The 20,273-nt window shown below is 44.3% G+C and overlaps 1 protein-coding gene across 4 annotated transcripts in view; it reads left to right on the top strand.

The window, feature by feature from the left end:
- Positions 1 to 6,288, top strand: part of LOC140198132 (uncharacterized) — a 37,631-nt gene extending 31,343 nt beyond the window's left edge. For 2 of the 4 annotated variants that reach the window (XM_072259082.1, XM_072259084.1), the window contains 2 exons: positions 5,440 to 5,614; positions 5,927 to 6,288. In XM_072259082.1, coding sequence (XP_072115183.1) covers positions 5,440 to 5,571 — 132 coding nt within the window. In that variant the 3' untranslated portion in view covers positions 5,572 to 5,614; positions 5,927 to 6,288. Of the gene's footprint in view, positions 1 to 5,439; positions 5,615 to 5,926 lie in introns of those variants that run through there. The other 2 variants (XR_011886107.1, XM_072259083.1) reach the window with 2 other exon arrangements.
- The last annotated feature ends 13,985 nt before the right edge of the window (positions 6,289 to 20,273 follow it).

Genomic DNA, 20,273 nt, shown 5'->3' with positions numbered 1-20,273 from the left:
TGGCAGGGATGATGGCATAGCAGCAATGGCTGGAATTTCTGGAAGTAATTTTGAAGGCACAGGATATATACATCCCAAAGACAAAGAAGTATTCTGAAGGAAAGATGACACAACCATGGCTAAGAAGAGAAGTCAAAGCCAACATAAAAGCCAAAGAGAGGGCATATAATAGAGTAAAGATTAGTGGGAAGTTAGACGATTGGGAAGCTTTTAAAAACAATCAGAATGCAACTAAGAAGTCATTAAGAAGATAAAGATGGAATACAAAAGTAAGCTAGCCAATAATATTAAAGAGGATGTCACAAATTTCTTCAGATATATAAAGTGTAAAAGAAAGACGAGAGTGGATATCAGATCGCTGGAAAACAATGCTGAAGAGATAGAAATGGGGGACAAGGAAATGGTGGATGGATTGAATAAGCACTTTGCACCAGTCTTCACTGTGGAAGACAGTAGCAGTAAGATGGAAGTTCCAAGTGTCGGGGGGCGTCAAGTGTGTGGTTACCATAACTAGGGAGAGGTTCTTGGGAAACTGAAAGGTCTGAAAGTAGGTAAGTCTGAAAGTAGATATGGTGTACGTCCCAGGGTTCTGAAAGAGGTGGCTGAAGAGATCATGGAGGCATTAGTAATGATCTTTCAAGAATCACTAGATTCTGGAATGGTTCCGGAAGATAGGAACATTGCAAATATCACTCCACTCTTCAAGAAGGCAGAGAAGCAGAAGGAAGGAAACAATAGGCCAGTTAGTCTGACCTCAGTGGTTGGGAAGTGGTTGAGCTGATTATTAAGGATGAGGTCTCAGGGTACTTGGAGACACGTGACAAAATCGGCCGTAGTCAGCATGGTTTCCTCAAGGAAAATCTTGCCCGATAAATCTGCTGGAATTCTTTGAAGAAGTAGTAAGTAGGATAGACATGGATAAAGCTGAGGCTGATTGGTAGGAGGCAAAGAGTGGGAATAAAGGGAGTCTTTTCTGACTGGCTACCAGTGACTAGTGGTGTACCACAAGGAGCTGTGTTGGGACCAATTCTTTCTACATTATATATCAATGATTTGGATGATTGAATTGATAGCTTTGCTGCAAAGTTTGCAAATGACATGAAAATAGGTGGAGGGGCAGGTAGTTTTGAGGAAGTGGAGAGGCTACAGAAGGACTTAGTCAGATAAGGAGAATGGGCAAAGAAATGGCAGATGGAATACAGTGTTGGGAGGTGTACGGTCATGCACTTTGGTAGATGAAATGAAAGGGTTGACTATTTTCTAAATGAGAGAAAATATAAAATACTCAATTACAAAGAGATTTGGGAGTCCTTATGCAGGATTCCATAAAGGTTAACTTTCAGATTGAGTCTCTGGTGAGGAAGGCAAATGCAATGTTAGCATTCATTTCACGAGGACTAGAATATAAAAGCAAGAACGCCCTTTATCTTTGAAAGGATGTGCTGAAACTGGAGAGGGTTCAAAGGAGGTTCTCGAAAATGATTGCAGGATTGAATGGCTTGTCATATGAAGAGCATTTGAAGGTTCTGGGCCTGTATTCACCAGAACTCAGAAGAATGAGGGGTGACCTCCTTGAAATCTAATGAATGGTGAAAGGGCATGATAGAGGGGATGTGGAGAAGAAGATTCCTTTGGTGGGAGAATCTGACCAGAGGGCACAGCCTCAGAATAGAGGGACGTCCTTTTGGAATGGAGATGAAGAGGAATTTCTTAAGCCAGAGAGTAGTGAATCTGTGGAATTCTTTGCCACAAGCAGCTGTGGAGGCCAAGTATTTATGTATATCTAAGGCAGAATTTGATAGATTCTTGATTGGTGAGGGCATGAAGAAGGCAGGAGATTGGGGCTGAGAGGAAAATTGGATCAGCCATGGTGAAATGGCAGAGTAGACTCGATGGGCCAAATGGCCGAATTCTGCTCCTAAGGTCTTCGGCAAGGGGCCTCCAACATGTTTGGTCACTGATATCTGTAGCATCAGAGTGTTTACTGAGCCACCTTCACTCTGCTCTGTACCTGCCCCGTCACTGAGTCAGGTTTACATTTGCACACTCATTATCCTAATCGAGCGATACAGCACTACAGCACAGAAGCAGGCCCCAAGCCCTACCTATTCCATGCCAAACTATTATTCTGCCTATTCCCATCAACCTTAGCCCTCCATACCCCTCCCGTCTATTTAGTTATCCAAACTTCTCTTAAATATTGAAATCGAACCCATATCCACCACCTTCAATGGCAGCCCATTCCACACTCTCACCACCCTGAGTTCCCCCCATGTTTCCCGTAAACATTTTACCTTTCACCTTTAACCCTGACCTCCAGCTCTAGTCTCACACAACCTCAGTGGAAAAAGTCTGCTTGGATTTATCCTAGCTATTGCCCTCTTAATTGTGTATACCTCTATCAAATCTCCCCTCATTCTCCTACACTCCAGGGCATAAAGATCGAACCTGCATGTATTCAAGCTTTCCCTCAGGTCCTCAAGTCCTGGAGTATCCTTGTAAATTTCCTCTGCACTCTTTCACTCATTGATACTTTTCCTGTAGGATGGTGACTAAAACTTCACATAATACTCCAAATTAGACTTAGCCAACATCTTATACAATTTCAGCATGATATCCCTATACCAGGACATCGATTTATGAAGGCCCATGTGCCAGAATCTCCCTTCAACACCCTATCAACCTGTGATGCCACTTTCAAGGAATTATGGACGTGTACTTCCAGATCCCTCTACTCAACATTTCCTGGCACTGCCGTTGCATTGTCATTAAACTGTATATGCCATGGCTTCTGAGTGCAACTCCCCACGTTTGTCTTTGTCTTTGCGGAGTATCGGGGAGGGCATCTGCAACCACGCTGGGGGGGTGGGAGAAGGGAAGGAGGAGGTATGGAGGTATGGATAACAAAGCCCATAAAACACTCTGCAAAGTTACTGCCTGTGAACTTGGCAGAGGTATTCCATGTTCTCAAGACGGTTAGCAACCTTGAACTGATCTAAAGCAGCCATGATGGTGTGGGTGGTGAGATAAAGGCTTTGCTCATTCAGTCATGGACATACTTGTAGTGTAGCAGTTAGCACAATGCTAATCATTTTGGACTTTTGGGGGTTTGGCGTTCAATTCTGGTGGCCTCTCTCAGGAGTGTGTACGTTCAGGCTTTTCTGAGTTCAGAATTCAATTCCAGTGGCCCTTGTAAGGAGTTTGTACACTCTAGCCATGACTGTGTGGGTTTCCTCTGGGTCCTCTGATTTCCTCCCACATTCCATAGACATATCAGTTAGTAGGTCAGTTGGTCATTGTAAATTGTCCTGTGATAGGTGGGTTGCTAGGAGCTGCAGTTTGTTGGACTGGAAGGGCCTGTTTTGTGTTGTATTTCTAAATAAAATAAATAAACATTATACATAAGAACGTAAGAAATAGGAGCAGGAGCAGGCCATCTGGCCCATTGAGCCTGCTCCGCCATTCAGTAAGATCATTTCTGATCTGACCATGGACTCATCTCCACCTACCTGCCTTATCCCCATAACCCTGAATTCCCCTACTATGCAAAAATCTATCCAACCTTGTCCTAAATATATTTACTGAGGTAGCCCCCACTGCTTCATTGGGCAGAGAATTCCACAGATTCACCACTATCTGAGAAAAGCAGCTCCTCCTCATCTCTGCCCTAAACAAACAAATAAATAAATATAATTGTCAGCCCTCGCCTAAGGACGTTAGTAACATGCAGCAGCTCAGTTATCGGGAGGGGAACCCCATCAGGGTCAATAAATCGTCAGTCTTCACATTCACGGCTGATCAGTGCCATTTTCAGGCGTGAAACCCATAGCCACCATTCCCTTAATGTTCAAAAATCTATCGATCTCTAACCGAAATGTAATGTCAAGGCCCCTTTGGGTGGAGAGTTTCCAGACTTTGCCACACTTTGAAGAAATCTTAACTCAGTATTGAATGGCCAATCCTTTAATGGCGGAACTTATCAGGTCAAGCAGCGTCTATGGAAAGTGATAAGTAGTCAACATTTCTTGAAAAAGATTGACACCTGGTTCCAGACGTCATACCATGGGAGAGTAGTATCACTCTACCTTCCCTGGCAAGTCCCGCAAACTTGACAATTCAGAATCACAAACTGTAACTGAGCAAACTGAAAGGGCCACGGTCACAGTACCAGAGGACCATGTGGAAGCATACGTCTGGTGTCCTTACTAGTGTTGGTGTTTCTTCCAGCTAGGAGGAGGCTGAATTATCTGCTGAGGGAGGATAGCGGGTGGCAAGCAGGAAGGTTTTCTTGCTGAAGCAACACACATCAAATTTGCTGGTGAATGCAGCAGGCCAGGCAGCATCTCTAGGAAGAGGTACAGTCGACGTTTCGGGCCGAGACCCTTCGTCGCCTGCTGCGTTCACCAGCAACTTTGATGTGTGTTGCTTGAATTTCCAGCATCTGCAGAATTCCTCGTGTTTAGGTTTTCTTGCTGATACGCTGGGACTTCGTAGGTCCCAATTCAACACTTGAGGACCCACCTGTACAGTAATCTGCTGCCATCTTCTGGTGGGTCACGGGATATGTGGGGACTGTGGTGGCACAATGTCAGGTTGGCTCAGCCAGGGTGTTCTGTTCTCTGACTAGGCAGTGGGACAGCTCTTCCAATTCAGACCCCAGTGCCAGATTTTAGTGGAGGACTGTTCATGGTTGACCGGTTGGAGAGCAGTTATATCATGTCTGATATCGGTGGCTCAGTCAATGCTAAGTAGTCCATCCAGTTTACAGATTTATCGATTGCTTCTGCTCTCCTTACTCTTCAACCTTCTCCAGCTATGGGGTTTCCAATCCCGGCCTCCTTCTGAAATCACTATTTTAATGGACTGACAATTGCCCTTCTGCTGGCCAGGGCTAAACTCTGGGTTTCTGTCGAAAATTGTCTACCTCTTTCTGAGAGAAAAATGGAGGGATATATGTGAGGGAAAGGTTAAATTACCTCAGCACAACATTGTAAGCTGAATGGTCTGTGCTGTGCCATGGTGTTCTATTTTCCTCCGTTAAGAAGCTTCTAAACCTATTTCTTTAAGCACATCGTAGCAGTTAGCGCGACGTGATTACAGCTTGGGTCATTCCAGAATTTGGAGTTCAATTTGGTGCCACCTGTAAGGAGTTTGTATGCTTTCCCTGTGAACTGCATCGGCTCCTCTGGGTGCTCAGGTTTCCTCCCACCATTCAAAGACAAACTAGTTAATTGGTCAATGTGAATTGTCCTGCGATTAGGTTGCTGGGTGATGAGGCTTTTTGGGCCAGAAGGACCATCCTGCGTTGTGTCTCTAAATGAAATAAATAAGCAAGTTTTCACACATCAATCGCTTTGTATTCCTTCCTTACTGTCCTGTGAAACACTTTGGCGTATTGGGAGTTCAAATTGTAATGAGGCTTATTTGATTTCATCTCAGAATTCATCGGCAAACTGCCCGGCTGTGTGGTATACAGAGAGGGCATCACAGGGCATTACAGGAACGAACAGAAAGAAGGTGGAAAATCCTGAAGAGAACGCGGAATATGATAAGATTTGGTTTGGGAAATAAGCACAAGATATCGATTTCCCCATTTCTGTTGGACCGTGGTTTGGTAAGGAAACTGATGAATTGCAGTTGTTACTGTAGTGAAGAAACAAAGCAATACCATCCTTGTTCACCATAGTGGACCCACTACTGATATGACTTTAACAGCTCCATGTGCGGATGTTTGAATGAATCCTATACGATACATTTAAACGTACAAAAATAAAGCTGTCATTAAAGCCCATTCCTGTGAATAATATTATGCCTAAGTGATATATCTATTAAAGATTAACAATCTCAAAGATGAACTTTATTTGTCAAGTGTCGACTGAAATATCGAACCATACAGTGAATTGCGATGTTTATCTTTTTATGTTAGATGCGCTGGGGGCAGCCTGCAAGTTCTGGCACCAACATAGCATGCCTACAACTCATTATCCCTAACCCGTACATCCACAGAATGTGAGAGGAAGCCAGAGCACTTGGCAGAAACCTACAGACTGTTGACAGACAGTGGCAAAGATCAAGCTCCCATTAGTGATTCCTGATGTTGTAAAGCTACCACCATGTTACAGTGTCTTTTAAAAATATTTCTATTACAGATGATCATCTAAATGATGTCCAATTAATGATATGTCAAAATGATGACTTTGATTATGTCTATTAAATGCTACATCCAAACGCACAATTGAATTACTGTTGTTACTGTGTGCACATAACTGTGAATATTAAACTTGGTTTGCAGCTTGTTGAAATTGCCGTTATATTTATTTCCTGTTTCACTATTGACTTTTGACTGTCAGAGGAAGGATGTGGGAATCACACCAGTACGGAATTGACCTTGTTTGCCTGAGTTGAAATATCGGTCAAAATAATATATTTCTGTTTGACCTGACAACAGATTTGTGTGTGTGAATCTTCTGTTCCTCAACAAAACTAATGCCCCATCCCACATGTCCACATAGTTACGTACAACATAGAACACGACAATACAGTACAAGCCCCTCGACCCACGAGATTATGCCAACCTTTTAACCTACTTGAAGATCAATCTGCACCTTCCCTCACACATAGCCCCCTGTCCCCATTTCTCCATCATCCATGTGCCTATCTCAGAGTTTCCTCGATAGCCCTAATGTATCTGCCTCTACCACTACCCTTGACAGGACATTTCACCACTCTCTGTATAAAAAACCCACGTTTGATATTCCCTTTGGCTCACAATGTTGTGCTGAACCAATTATGTTAGCAATCAAATGCCAACTAAACTAACATATTCTGCCTACCCCATGTCCATCTCCTTCTATTTTCCTCACATTGTGTGCCTATCTAGATTTCCGTTATAAGTCCCATAATGGAAGCAAACATGAAAATCCACCAGAAATACCAAAGAACCAAGAAGATTACATAACTGAAGGAAATTAATAAAAGCACTATACTGGGGAGGTTGGTGAGACTGATAAATCACAAGGACCCAATGATGTACATCACAGAATTTTCAAAAGTGACAGTGCATACATTGATCATAATTTTTCAGAACTCCATAGATCCTGGAATGGTCCCTGCAGACGGGATGGCAGAAAATGTGACCCCACTGTTGAAAAAAGGAGGGAGAGAAAAACAGGGAACTATTGATTGCTCATTTTATTCCACAGATGCTGCTCCTCCAGCATCTTATGGGTTACTCTGGATTCTAGCATCCACAGTCTATTGTGTCTCCAACTACTGACTGTTAGCTTAGTCTCAGTGGTAAGGGAAGTGCTGTGAAGTCTATAATGAAGGATGTAGTAATGGAACGACTGGAAGAGTATAATAAGTTTGAACAAAGTCAGCATGGATTTCTGAGAGGAATACCATATTTCACTAATTTATCGGAGTTATTTGAGAACTTCACTAATACAACGGATAAGAGATACCAATGGATGTGACTTGCTTAGATTTTTAAAAGATCCTACCAGGGAGGTTGGACTTTAAGGTCAGGGCACACGGAACTGGGTCTAATGTACTGGTGTGGACTGAGATTTAATTAACAGGCAGTGAGCAGAAGTAAATCACAAGCACAAGACTGCAGATGCTGGAAATCCAAGCAACACACAAAACACAGAAGGAATTAGCAGGTCAGGCAGCATCTATGGGAAAGAGTGGACATATACAAGCTAAGTGAGAGAGCAAGGCCAAAGCAACCAGAATATAGGGCACAGTAATGGGAGGCCATCCATTTAGCTTCATAAACAAAAGAGTTTTCAAAGGTGAATTAATGGAAAATCTTAATGTTCAATGGATTTGGATGTACTTGCCTACAAATCAATCAAAGTTAGCACGCAGATGCAGCAAGCAGTTATGAAGGCAAATATATTGACCTTTATTGCAAGAGAATTTGAGTATTGATTATATAGTGCCTTGGTGAGATTGCATCTAGAATTTAGTGTACAGTTTTGATTTCCTTATCCAAAACATAAATTCATTTGGCATAGAGGAGTGCAGTCAAGATTCACTAGACTGGCTCCTGGTTTCTTACTCAGAGGATGGTACATTTTCAGAATCTTCTACTCTGGAGCACTGTAGAGTAGTTTTCATTCAAAACAAAGATACACAAATCACAAGATATTAAAAAGTACAGGAGAGTAAACCAGCCCCAGAATCTTGATGAAGGGTGAATGTCCCACTCTGCCTGTGAGGAAATGGTTCAGGTGCAGTCTAGGCATGTTCTCACAAGGAGTAAAGGTCCACGTGACCGAAGCCAGAAGCACCAGATAAAGCAGTTAAAATTGTGCATATGAAGTGAGTGTCTGACAGTGAAAAATACAAGATCTATGCTGTATGCTGAAAGATTAGAGAGGAAGTGAAAAAGGAAATAAAAGAGTCAAACAGAGAGCATGAGAGTGGATTCACTGCGAACATAAATAGAATCCAAAAGTCTTCTTTTGGCACATAAATAGTAAATGTATAGCAAGAAGAAAGGTGGGGCTGCTTAGAAACCAAAGAGGAGAGATATGTTCAAGTTTACTATTGTCATGGGCCTACATATACAGGGTATAATGAAATTTAGCTTTTTCCAACAGCAGCACAATACATTGCAAAATGAAGATAAACATAAGGTGAAGTAAACTTTTGAGCCTCTCCTCTGGTCGAGGTTGACCATGGATGTTTGTGCCAGCTACCTCCGTGATACACAAGCTCGGGCAGTATGAGACGGACGGCAAGCTGTTGCCCATGTCATAGGCTCCTCCTCTCCACGCTGCTGATGAATCCAGAGGAACAGCAGAGGCTGATACGGTTTGGCACCAGTGGCGTTGCAGAAGTTGCCAGTCAACTTTGAACTCAATGTAGGGTTACTTTAGGGACCCCTGCTCTGGCAAGGCAGAGGTTTAATGTGAGCATTTTGTATCTGCCTGTGCTAGAAAAATATCCTGCTAGAAAAGGACTTCAGCAACAGTAAAATTATGAGGGTAAAGAAAGGGTGCAGAAGAGATTCGCAGGGATGTTGCCTGGATTGGAGAGCGTGCCTTATGAGAATAGGTTGAGTGAACTCAGCCTTTTCTCCTTGGAGTGACGGAGGATGAGAGGTGACCCGATAGAGGTGTACAAGATAATGAGAGGCATTGACCGTGTGGATAGTCAAAGGCTTTTTCCCAGGGCTGAAATGGCTAACACGGGGAGGGCACAGGTTTAAGGTGCTTGGGAGTAGGTACAGAGGAGATGTCAGGGGTAAGTTTTTTTTACTCAGAGAGTGCTGAGTGCGTGGAATGGGCTGCCAGCAGTGGTGGTGGAGGCAGATACGAGAGGGTCTTTTAAGGTCCGGGATAGGTACATAGAGCTTAGAAAAATAGAGGTCTATGGGTAACCTTAGGTAATTTCTACAGTAAGGACATGTTTGGCACAGCTTTGTGGGCCGAAGGGCCTGTATTGTGCTGTAGGCTTTCTATGTTTCTATGTAGTTGCCTCTACCACTACCCCAGGTGCCACATTCCAGGAATCCACCAATCTCTGTGTAAAAAAACTTCCCCTCACATCTCCTTCCAATTTACCCAAATGTACAGCATGCACTCTGGTATTGTCTGACTACGCTTTCTATGCCTGTCATAATCTCATATGCATCTGTCAGATTTCCCTTCACCCAGAGGAAACAGCCCAAGTTAGTCCAACCGCTTGTGATAACACATGCCCTCTAATCCAGGTAGCATCCTGTTAAACCTCGACATCTCTCCTGTATTGGGGTGACCAGAAATATATTCAATATTCCAGATGCAGCCTAACCAGAGTTTTGTAAAAGTGCAACATAACTTTCTGACCTTTGAACTCAGTGCCTCGACTAATAAAGGCAAGCATGCCATACACCTTCTGAACCACCCCATCAACCTGTCAACTCTGGAGAACTCCCATTCACTGCCACCAACCTCATAATTCCCTTAGCCCGCACTCAATAATTATCACCCAGTTGCACTCACATCTACTCTGATGAAGTGCTTTGAGAAGTTCATCTTGACCGAAATCAACTCCCACCTAAGCAATGACCTGGACTCACTGCAGTCTGCTATCTCTACAACAGGCTACAGGAGGTTCAAACTCACACGCTCTCCACCTGGCCTTGGATCACCTGAACAATAGCAATACCTGCATTAGGCTGCTGTTTACCGACAACAGTTCAGCACTCAACACCATCACACACTCAGTACCGATGAACAAGCTCCAAACCTGAGCCTGTGCACCTCTCTCTGCAACTGAATCCTTACTTTGTCATTGGAAGACCACAGTCTATGCAGAGCGGAAATAGCATTTGTTCCTCACTGACGATCAATGCTGGCGCACCACAGGGATGTGTGCTTAGCCCATTGCTGCACTTTCCCTACACCCACAACTGTGCGGCTCGGCACAGCTCAAACTCCATCTATAAATATGATGATGACTCAACTACTGTTAGCAAAAGGTCAGATGTTGATGAGGAGGCATACAGGAGCGAGATAGATCAGTCTGTTGAGTGGTGTGTAGCCACAATGTTGCACTCAATGTCAGTAAGACCAAGGAATTGATTGTTGACTTCAGGAAGGGTAAGACGAGGGAACACACACCAGGCCTCATCGTGGGATCAGAAGTGGAAAGGATGAGCAGGTTCAAGTTCCTGGGTGTCTCCATCTCTGAGGATCTAACCTAGGCCCAAATACAAAGGCACAACAGGAGTGTGAAGAGAATTGGTATGTCACTGAAGACTCACAGATTTCTACAGATGTACTGTGGAGAGCATCATTCTAACTGGTGGCATCACCATCTCGTATGGAGTGGCCACTGCACAGGACCAGAAAAAGCTGCAGAAAGTTGTAAACTCAGCCAGCTCCATCATGGGCACCAGCCTCCCCAGCATCCAGCACATCTTCAAAAGCCGATGACTTAGAAAGACAGCTTTCATCACGAAGGATCGCCATCAACCAGGACATGCCCTGTTCTCATAGTTTCCATCGAGGAGGAGGGACAGGAGCCTGAAGACATAATTATCTCAAACTCAATGTTTTAGGAACGTCTTCCTCCCTACCATCATAAGATTTCTGAATGGACAATGAACTCATATCCACTACTTCCCTTTTTTTTTGCTCCCTTTTTTCCTACCTAGTTGATTTACTTCACAAAATACATATCATTTCTTATCGTAATTTATAGTTTATTAAAATTATGTATTGCAATGTACTCCTACCACAAAACAACAAATCTCATCACTCATGCTAATGATATTAAACCTGATTCTGATCATTTCTGCCTCCTATCCAAGACCCGCAAACCAGACTGTCCCATTGTATCGCGAGGTAATGATGCAGCTCTATAAAACTCTGGTTAGGCCACACTTGGAGTACTGTGTCCAGTTCTGGTCGCCTCACTGTAGGAAGGATGTGGAAGCATTGGAAAGGGTACAGAGGAAACTTCCCAGGATGCTGCCCGGTTTAGAGAGTATGCATTATGATCAGAGATTAAGGGAGCTAGGGCTTTACTCTTTGGAGAGAAGGAGGATGAGAGGAGACTTGATAGAAGTGTGCAAGATATTAAGAGGAATAGATAGAGTGGATAGCCAGCACCTCTTCCCCAGGGCACCACTGCACAATACAAGAGGACATAGCTTTAAGGTAAGGGGTGGGAAGTTCAAAGGGGATATCAGAGGAAGGTTTTTTACTCAGAGAGTGGTTGGTGCGTGGAATGCACTGCCTGAGTCAGTGGTGGAGGCAGAGACACTAGTGAAGTTTAAGAGACTACTAGACAGGTATATGGAGGAATTTAAGGTGGGGGGTTATATGAGAGGCAGGGTTTGAGGGTCGGCACAACATTGTGGGCTGAAGGGCCTGTACTGTGCTATACTATTCTCTGTTCTATTCGATGTTCTAAAGCTCTTGTACCTCCTGCCCTTTGGCAATAGCAAGAAGAGAGCACGCCCACTGGAGGCAATGACACGTTTAAATTGTCGGCAGAGTGCAGCCCTCAAAATCACCACCACCTTTATTATCACTGACATGGGCCGTGAACTTTGTTGCGTTCTGGCAGCAGTACAGCGCAAGACATACAAATTACTATAAATAAGTAATCCCAGCAAACGATCACAATCCTTTCAGGATTACCTCTACTTGCCACATGTGCACCAAAATTAACAGTGAGATGCGTTGTTTTGCGTCCACGATCAACACAGACTGAGGCTGCACTGGCCTGCTGCCACGCTTCCTGCACCAACATAGCACGCCCCCAACTCACTAGCCCGGAGGTCTTTGGAATGTGGGAGGAAATCAGAGCACCCCGTGGAAACCCACGTGGTCACGGGGAGAACAGACGAACTCCTTCCAGTGGGTATTGAGCCCTGATATTCCGATCGCTGGGCACTGTGAAGCGTTGCACGAATTGCGACATTACTGTGCTCCACCTTATAATGAGGTACTGTTCCTAGGTTTATGGACCGAGGTGAGGTTATTGAATACTGTAGGTTCCTCGCATAACTGTGAATTTGCATAGTCTGAAGGCACATTTAACGAGGATAGGGTGTACTGTATACTCAAGGATAAGAATAACAGGCATTGAAATTACAAATTAATCAACAGACACAGAGAGGGAAATGGTGCTGAGGCCAAGGTGAACGCTGCTGAACGTTAGGGTAACTCGAGGGGCCAAGTGGCTGACCACTGCTCCCACTCTCACACTGCGAGCACGGTTTGGAAGGAAGCGAACGGGGGAACACAGGTCTTGAGGTCAGTGAGGAGCTGGTTTTGTTTCCATCTGCCTCCATCTCCTTCTACACGTTCAACAATGTCGTCACTGTCACCTCCAACTCCGACCCCTGGCATCCCGTTGCAGGCACAAACCATGAATTGGGTTCCTGACAAAGTAGAGGCAGCGTTGGAACTGGGGCCTGACGTGCTTATAGAACATAGAACATAGAATAGTACAGCACAGTACAGGCCATTTGGCCCACGATGTTGTGCTGACCCTCAAACCCTGCCTGCCATATAACCCCCCCACCTTAAATTCCTCCATATACCTGTCTAGTAGTCTCTTAAACTTCACTAGTGTATCTGCCTCCACCACTGACTCAGGCAGTGCATTCCACGCACCAACCACTCTCTGAGTAAAAAACCTTCCTCTAACATCCCCCTTGAACTTCCCACCCCTTACCTTGAAGCCATGTCCTCTTGTATTGAGCAGTGGTGCCCTGGGGAAGAGGCGCTGGCTATCCACTCTATCTATTCCTCTTATTATCTTGTACACCTCTATCATGTCTCCTCTCATCCTCCTTCTCTCCAAAGACTAAAGCCCTAGCTCCCTTCATCTCTGATCATAATCCATACTCTCTAAACCAGGCAGCATCCTGATAAATCTCCTCTGTACCCTTTCCAATGCTTCCACATCCTTCCTATAGTGAGGCGACCAGAACTGGACACAGTACTCCAAGTTTCCCTTCCCTGACCTGCTGAATATTTTAGATTTCCAGTGTCTGCTGTTTATTTTTTTTAAATTTCACGGATCTGTGACAGGACTAGGAACAGAACAATCCCCCGTCTGGATGTGATGCTTCCCAGGCTGTAGGAACGACGTAGGGACGGGGAAGCGCCCTTCCCTTTAAACGCTGGTGCAGCGGTTCCTTGAAAACAAACGCAAGCCGCGGATTACGGGAATTGACACTGTATGACCCGCTTCCAAATCGGGGAAAGTACGTTCGATTGTTTATTTCGAAACCAGCAAAGACGAACAATCTTTTAGTGATAAAATGCTAACAACACTGAATTAGCGATTTAACAAAAATCGTAAATAAAAAGTAACGAAATAAGCGTTCCAATTGGCGATCCCAGTGGTCAATTAAAAATATTCCCCGGTTGCCTCTGACTCAACAAGACTAATCCAACAAACTAAAACAAAGTGTGAATAAGTAACTACACGCATTCGCTTCTACCACGCCCCAACCCGCGTGAAAAATTACCCCAAGGAAACACTCAACACCTAATACAATACAGAAGGCAAAAAACGGATACGTGGCTCCTACACCAGGAGGGTATTTACAACCCTGTCCACAAAGGAGAACGAAATGAACCCAGTCAGCGGGCGAGAGGAAGGAAATGGGGAGGGCAAATTTTGAGAAATTATAACACTGGAATAAATTAATTCTAGATCGTGATTGCGGGGTACAATAAATGCAAGTCATTGTAGCTTTTTCAAAGACAAACTGTCTTTTAAACTTTGTGTTAATTTTGGAACAACGCAACTGGTAGTGGGTGAGGCTGGTGGATAAACTCTTTTCCAGAGATACTGCCTGGCCTGCTGATTTCCTCCAGCACTTCGTGTGGGTTGTTCGGATTTCCAGAGCTGCAGATTTCCTGTTGTTTGCGGCTGGTTTACTGTCAGGGTTACCCGTACACAGGGGATACACGTACCATAAGAATCAGCTTTCTGCACAGGAGCATATTACATTCCAGACATGACAAATATGACTTAAAATAAATTTAACATAAATTATACATAAACAACAAAATAGACATAACAGCAGTAGTGCAAGTTGAGAGAGAGAGAACTGGGAGGACGTTTATAATTCACAACCGACACGCTGGAGGAACTCAGCAGGTCGGGCAGCATCGGTGGAAAAGATCAGTCGACGTTTCGGGCCGGAACCCTTCGTCAGGACTGACCCCAGCATCTGCAGATTATTTTGTGTTTATAATTCACAACCACCGACAATGAGTTGGGGGGTTCATTTTAGAGACTGGTCTGACGTGATGACATTATTACGTAAAGATTTGTAGCGTGCTTTTGTGTTTAGGTTTTTGGAGTTCAATAATAGGTGTTAAGGGTTTTATTTGCGGAAACCTACAATGGAATGCCAAGGGACTAATGGAGCGCTGAGAGTGTCCACCTGGGGGCGATATTGAGACATTGTTCTCTCTTCAACTCGCTTTCCACATTTCTCCATCTCTATAATTTCCTCTCTCTATCTCTCCCTCTCACTCTCAGATTCTCTCTATAACTTTTCCTCTCTCCCTCTAACTCTGTCCCACTCACTTTATTCCTCTCACCCTCACACACCTACGTAAACTCTCTCCACGTCTCTCTCTGGCTCGAACACGATGTTGATTTTCCTCAATGTGTTGAGCTCACACCTAAACCAATCCCGTCCCTTCCCTGCCCAATGACGCGCTTTACCCTCCCCCCATCCACACTTCCTACCACCAGACAGCTCAGACAGGAGGAGGGGTGGTGCTGGATACCGGCTGGGTTCAGCACTGAGCAGATAGGTACAGTCTGGAAAGGGATGTTGGGAAAATAGGACCATAGTGGAGGTGGTTTAAAGGTCAGATTAGAAAAGCAGGGCTGTCACTAAACGAGGGAAGTGTTTGGATTACAAGCATAGCTAGCTGGAGCAGAGACAAACATAGGGAGATTAGAATGCAGGCTAAGATTAGGGAACAGTAACCACAAGTCTTTAAGATTTAGATATCTATGCATAAGGATAAGCATGGATTTTCTGGGAGATTATTGAACTGGGGCAGGGCAAATTACGGGAGCATTAGAGTACAGCACAGAAACAGGCTCTTCACCCCATCTAGTCCGTGCCAAACCATTTAAACAGCCTACTCCCATCAACCTATACCAGGACTATAGACCTCCATCCCCCTGCCATCCATGTACCTATCCAGACCTCTTAAACATCCACATCTGGCAAGTGGAGAGGGTTGGCGTACAGGACAAGGATGTTCCAGTCAGATGGAAGGACAAGGATGGTAAGGCAAGAGAACCTTGGATGTCAAGAGAGGTAATGAATTTGGTCAAGAAAAAAAAAGAAACGTACATAAATCTTGGGTAGCTAGAATCAAATAGCCCTTGAGGATTAGAAAGAAGCCAGAAAAGTACTCAAGAAGGGAACTAGGAAAGCCAGGAGGGGCCAGGAAAAGTCACTAGTGAGTAGGGTTAAAGAGAATCCCAAGGCATTTGATACATAGATCAAGAGGAAAAGGAAAACTGGGGAGAGGGTGGGAACACTCAATGATAAAGGGAGGAGCATTTGCTTGGATGCAAAGGATGTGGTGAGCTCCTTAATGAGTACAGTATTTACCAAGGAGAAGGACATGGAGGACTGGGAGATCGGTGTTAATAATGTGGGGCATTTTCAGGTAAATGAGGAGGTAGTTTTGGGTCTCTTAAAGAACATTAAGGTGAATAAATCTCCAGTGCCTGATGGGATATGTGCTGAGTTATTGAGAGGGGCAAATGAAGAGATTGCTGGGGTCTTGACCAATATCTTTATGTCCTCTCTAGCCACAGGCAGGTTCCCAGAGGACTGACAAGTAGCTAATGTTATTCCATTGTTCAAGAGGGGAACCAGGAATAATCCTAGAAACTATAGACCGGCAATCTCAAGTTACTGGAGAGAATTCTCAGGATAGGATTTATGAGCATTTGGAAAAGCATGGCCTAATTAAGGAAAGCCAGCAGGGCTTTACTGACTTAATTGAGTTTTTTTGACAAGGTAATAAGGGTGATTGATAAATGCAGGGGTGTAGATATTGCATATATAGGTTTTAGTGAAACCTTTGACAAGCTCCCTTAAGGGAGGCTCATTTGTTTACTGATTTATTTGGTTCTGCACATTGGTGTGGGGCCAAATGACCTGCTCCTGTGCTGTACTGGTCTATGAGGGTGAGAGAGCTGATCACAGTATAAACCGGGTCACACAACAAAAACCAAGACCATAAATAAGAGAACCCAGTCACATCCAGAGCCAGAGGCCCAAAGGTCACGTCTGTGGTTTGGTCTGCAAATCTGAGAGTCTGGAGCCGAGGAAACATAGAAACATGGAAAACATACAGCACAATACAGGCCCTTTGGCCCACAGCGCTCTGCCGAACATGTGCTTACTTTAGAAATTACCTAGGGTTACCCATAGCCCTCTATTTTTCTAAGCTCCATGTACTGATCCAGGAGTCTCTTAAAAGACACTATCATATCTGCCTCCACCACCATTGCCGGCAGCCCATTCCACGCACTCACCACTCTCTGCAAAAAAAACTCACCCCTGACATCTCCTCTGTACCTACTTCCAAGCACCTTAAAACTATGCCCTCTTGTGCTAGCCATTTCAGCCCCGGAAAAAGCCTCTGACTATCCACATGATCAATGCCTCTCATTATCTTATACACCTCTATCAGGTCTCCTTTCATCCTCAGTCGCTCCAAGGAGAAAAGACCGAGTTCTCTCAACCTATTCTCATTAGGCAAGCTCCCCAATCCAGGCAACATCCTTGTAAATCTCCTCTGCATTTCTATAGTTTCCACCTCCTTCCTGTAGTGAGGTGATCAGAACTAGAGAACTAGAGGCTCGGGGATGGCCTCTCCTGGGGTGTGTGGAAGGGGGACTTGTTTTGCTGTTTGATCTTGTTTTGTTCTGTTGACGTAGTTGCTGATCTGTCCTTCTGAATATTGAATGAATCTCAGGGAAGTGTAAGGTGACATTTATGTACTTTGATAATAAATTTGCTTTGAACTTTGAATGGAAACATTGATGTGTGTCTGAAAAGGAAGGCTAAGTGCTATTTGCCGGGCAATTAGAGGCAACCCCGACAGCGATATTACAAAGGTTGAATACTGCAAAGAGAAGTGGATTACTGTTGAGTTATTGTCGAGTCCACATCGTAACTGTTGTAATGTGAATACTCTCAATTGCTGGAAGTTTGTTGGGTCAGTCGAGTCTCTTTGAGCTCTCACTCAGATTGCTGCCCAGCATTCCAGGTGACAGGCCTGAATAAAGCATTTTGTTTCAGAAGCTCAGCACTGTTGCAGAAAAGCAACACACACAAAACTGGAGCTGCAAATCCAGAGTAAATGCACACAATGCCGGAGGAATGCTGAAGGTCAGCCAGCGTCTGTGGAGAAGGAGAAAGAGTCGATATTTCAGGCTGAGATGCTTCTAATTCTAACCCTTCATCCTGAAGGGTCTTGGCCCAAAATCTCGACTCTCTATCCCTGAGCATAGCTGCTGCCTGACCTGCTGAGTTCCTCCAGCACTTTGTGGGTTTTAATTTAACTTAGGGAGGTGGGGTGGAGATATGTCTCTACCAGAGGCGGAGTAAGGCAATCCTTCCCTCCACTCACCTGTAGGTCAGGGTGTAGCACCTGCTCGACCCCCGGATCAGGGTCATGTGAAGCCATGGGAGCAGGCCATGAAAGCCGATGGTGCAGATCACAAGTCCTGGTTATGCGACCACTGACGCCAGACAGACAAGCTCTGAAGAGTATCAATTAAGGCTGGGGTCACCTGTCTTGTAAAGTCACCGCTCAGAAGAAAGCAATTTTTCCTCTTGTGTCAAAAAATTTGCCAAGATCAATCATGGTCATGGAAAGACCACGATCACCCACGTCATACAGCACAGTACGTAATGATAATGATGACCTTAGCTTAGATTAGTTTATCGTCATATAAACTGGGGTGAAGTGAAATTCCTTTCTTACGTGAAGCTCATCACACAGTAAACATTATATATGGTAATAATATAAAAATAATAAATACAACAATAATAAAGAAATATTGCAAAAATGCAACCAAAATTGCAGTGCAAAAATACCGGTGAGGGCAGAGGAGTAAACAAGAGGTGAGTGAGTGAATGTGGTAGTACCACTGGGGAGGGAAGGTGATTGGTTCAGGAGACTGATTCCAGTGGGGAAGAAGCTGTGACCATCTTAATCAACTCTTTTCTTTTCCTGTCTGTTAACCTAATCCATGTAGTAAACACCAACAATATAGTCCACTTTAAGGTTGTTTGCTATTCCCTAACGTGTCACCGGGTGCATCAAAAATCTCGGTACAGGTCATAGTCAGTTATACAGCATTGAAATGGGCCCCTTCGGCGCAACTTGTACGTTACCTGTCATGAGGTGGTTCCGTTGGCCCATGTTTGACCCAAATCCCCCTAACCCTTTCCTTTCCACTTATCTGTCCAAGTGCCTTTTAATCCTAGCTTTACCACATCCCCTGGGAGATTGTTCTTCATAGCCACAACCCTCTGTGAGAAACTGATCCTCTTTTAAACATAGAACGTAGAACATAGAATAGTACAGCACAGTACAGGCCTTTCGGCCCACAATGTTGTGCCGACCCTCAAACCCTGCCTCCCATATAACCCCCCACCTTAAGTTCCTCCATATACCTGTCTAGTAGTCTCTTAAACTTCACGAGTGTATCTGCCTCCACCACTGACTCAGGCAGTGCATTCCACGCACCAACCACTCTCTGAGTAAAAAACCTTCCTCTAATATCCCCCTTGAACTTCCCACCCATTATCTTAAAGCCATGTCCTCTTGTATTGAGCAGTGGTGCCCTGGGGAAGAGGCGCTGACTGTCCACTCTATCTATTCCTCTTATTATTAAATACAAGACATTCTGCAGATGCTGGAAATGATGAAGGGTCTCGTGCTGAAACGTCGGCTGCTTATTCCTCTCCACAGATGCTGCCTGACCTGCTGAGATCCGCCAGCACTTTGTGTGTGTGTTACTTCCCTTTTAAGTCTTTCCCCTCTCACCTTGAAATGAAATGAAATATCTTTATTGTCATCGCATAGTACAACTTGTCAGGCACCAACACAGCGAAAATGAGTTTGCAACTCTCGTACTCAATGCTATAAAACAACAAATAAAATAAATAAACAATAAATAAGATCAAGTAACCAGCCAGTACAAGCAATGTCCAGCAGTACAAAAGCACAACTCAGATGCATGACAGCCATAAATCCAGTATTAAAGTAGCAATATAACAAATTTATGGATGATGCTTGATCGATTGGTTCAGAGCAATTATAGCTCTGGGAAAAAGCTATTTTTCAGTCTAGAAGTGTGGGCATATAAAATCTTATAATGTCTGCCAGATGGAAGAAGTTCAAACAGATGATTGCATGGGTGTGTATTGTCCTTACAGATGCTTGTAGCTTTCCTTAGGCAGCGAGAGCTGTAGGTGTCCTCCAGGGCTGGGAGCTGTGTCCCGATGATCTTCTGTGCGCTAGAGACCACCTGCTGAGGTGCTTTCCTATCAGCTGCTGTACAACTGAGGTACCACACATAAATACAGTATGTTAAGATGCTCTCTATGGTGCAGCGGTAAAAGATCACCAGCATCTGTTCAGGTAGACCAGCTTTCTTCAGCGTCCTGAGGAAAAACAAGCATTGCTGTGCCTTCTTAACTATTGTTGTGGTGTTAGTGGATCATGTAAGGTCTTCTGAGATATGTA

The sequence above is a fragment of the Mobula birostris genome, chromosome 5, assembly GCF_030028105.1.
Source record: "Mobula birostris isolate sMobBir1 chromosome 5, sMobBir1.hap1, whole genome shotgun sequence".
Taxonomy (NCBI): Eukaryota; Metazoa; Chordata; class Chondrichthyes; order Myliobatiformes; family Myliobatidae; genus Mobula; species Mobula birostris.
The sequence above is the reverse complement of the archived record's forward strand: the minus strand, read 5'-3'. Positions and strand labels throughout refer to the sequence as shown.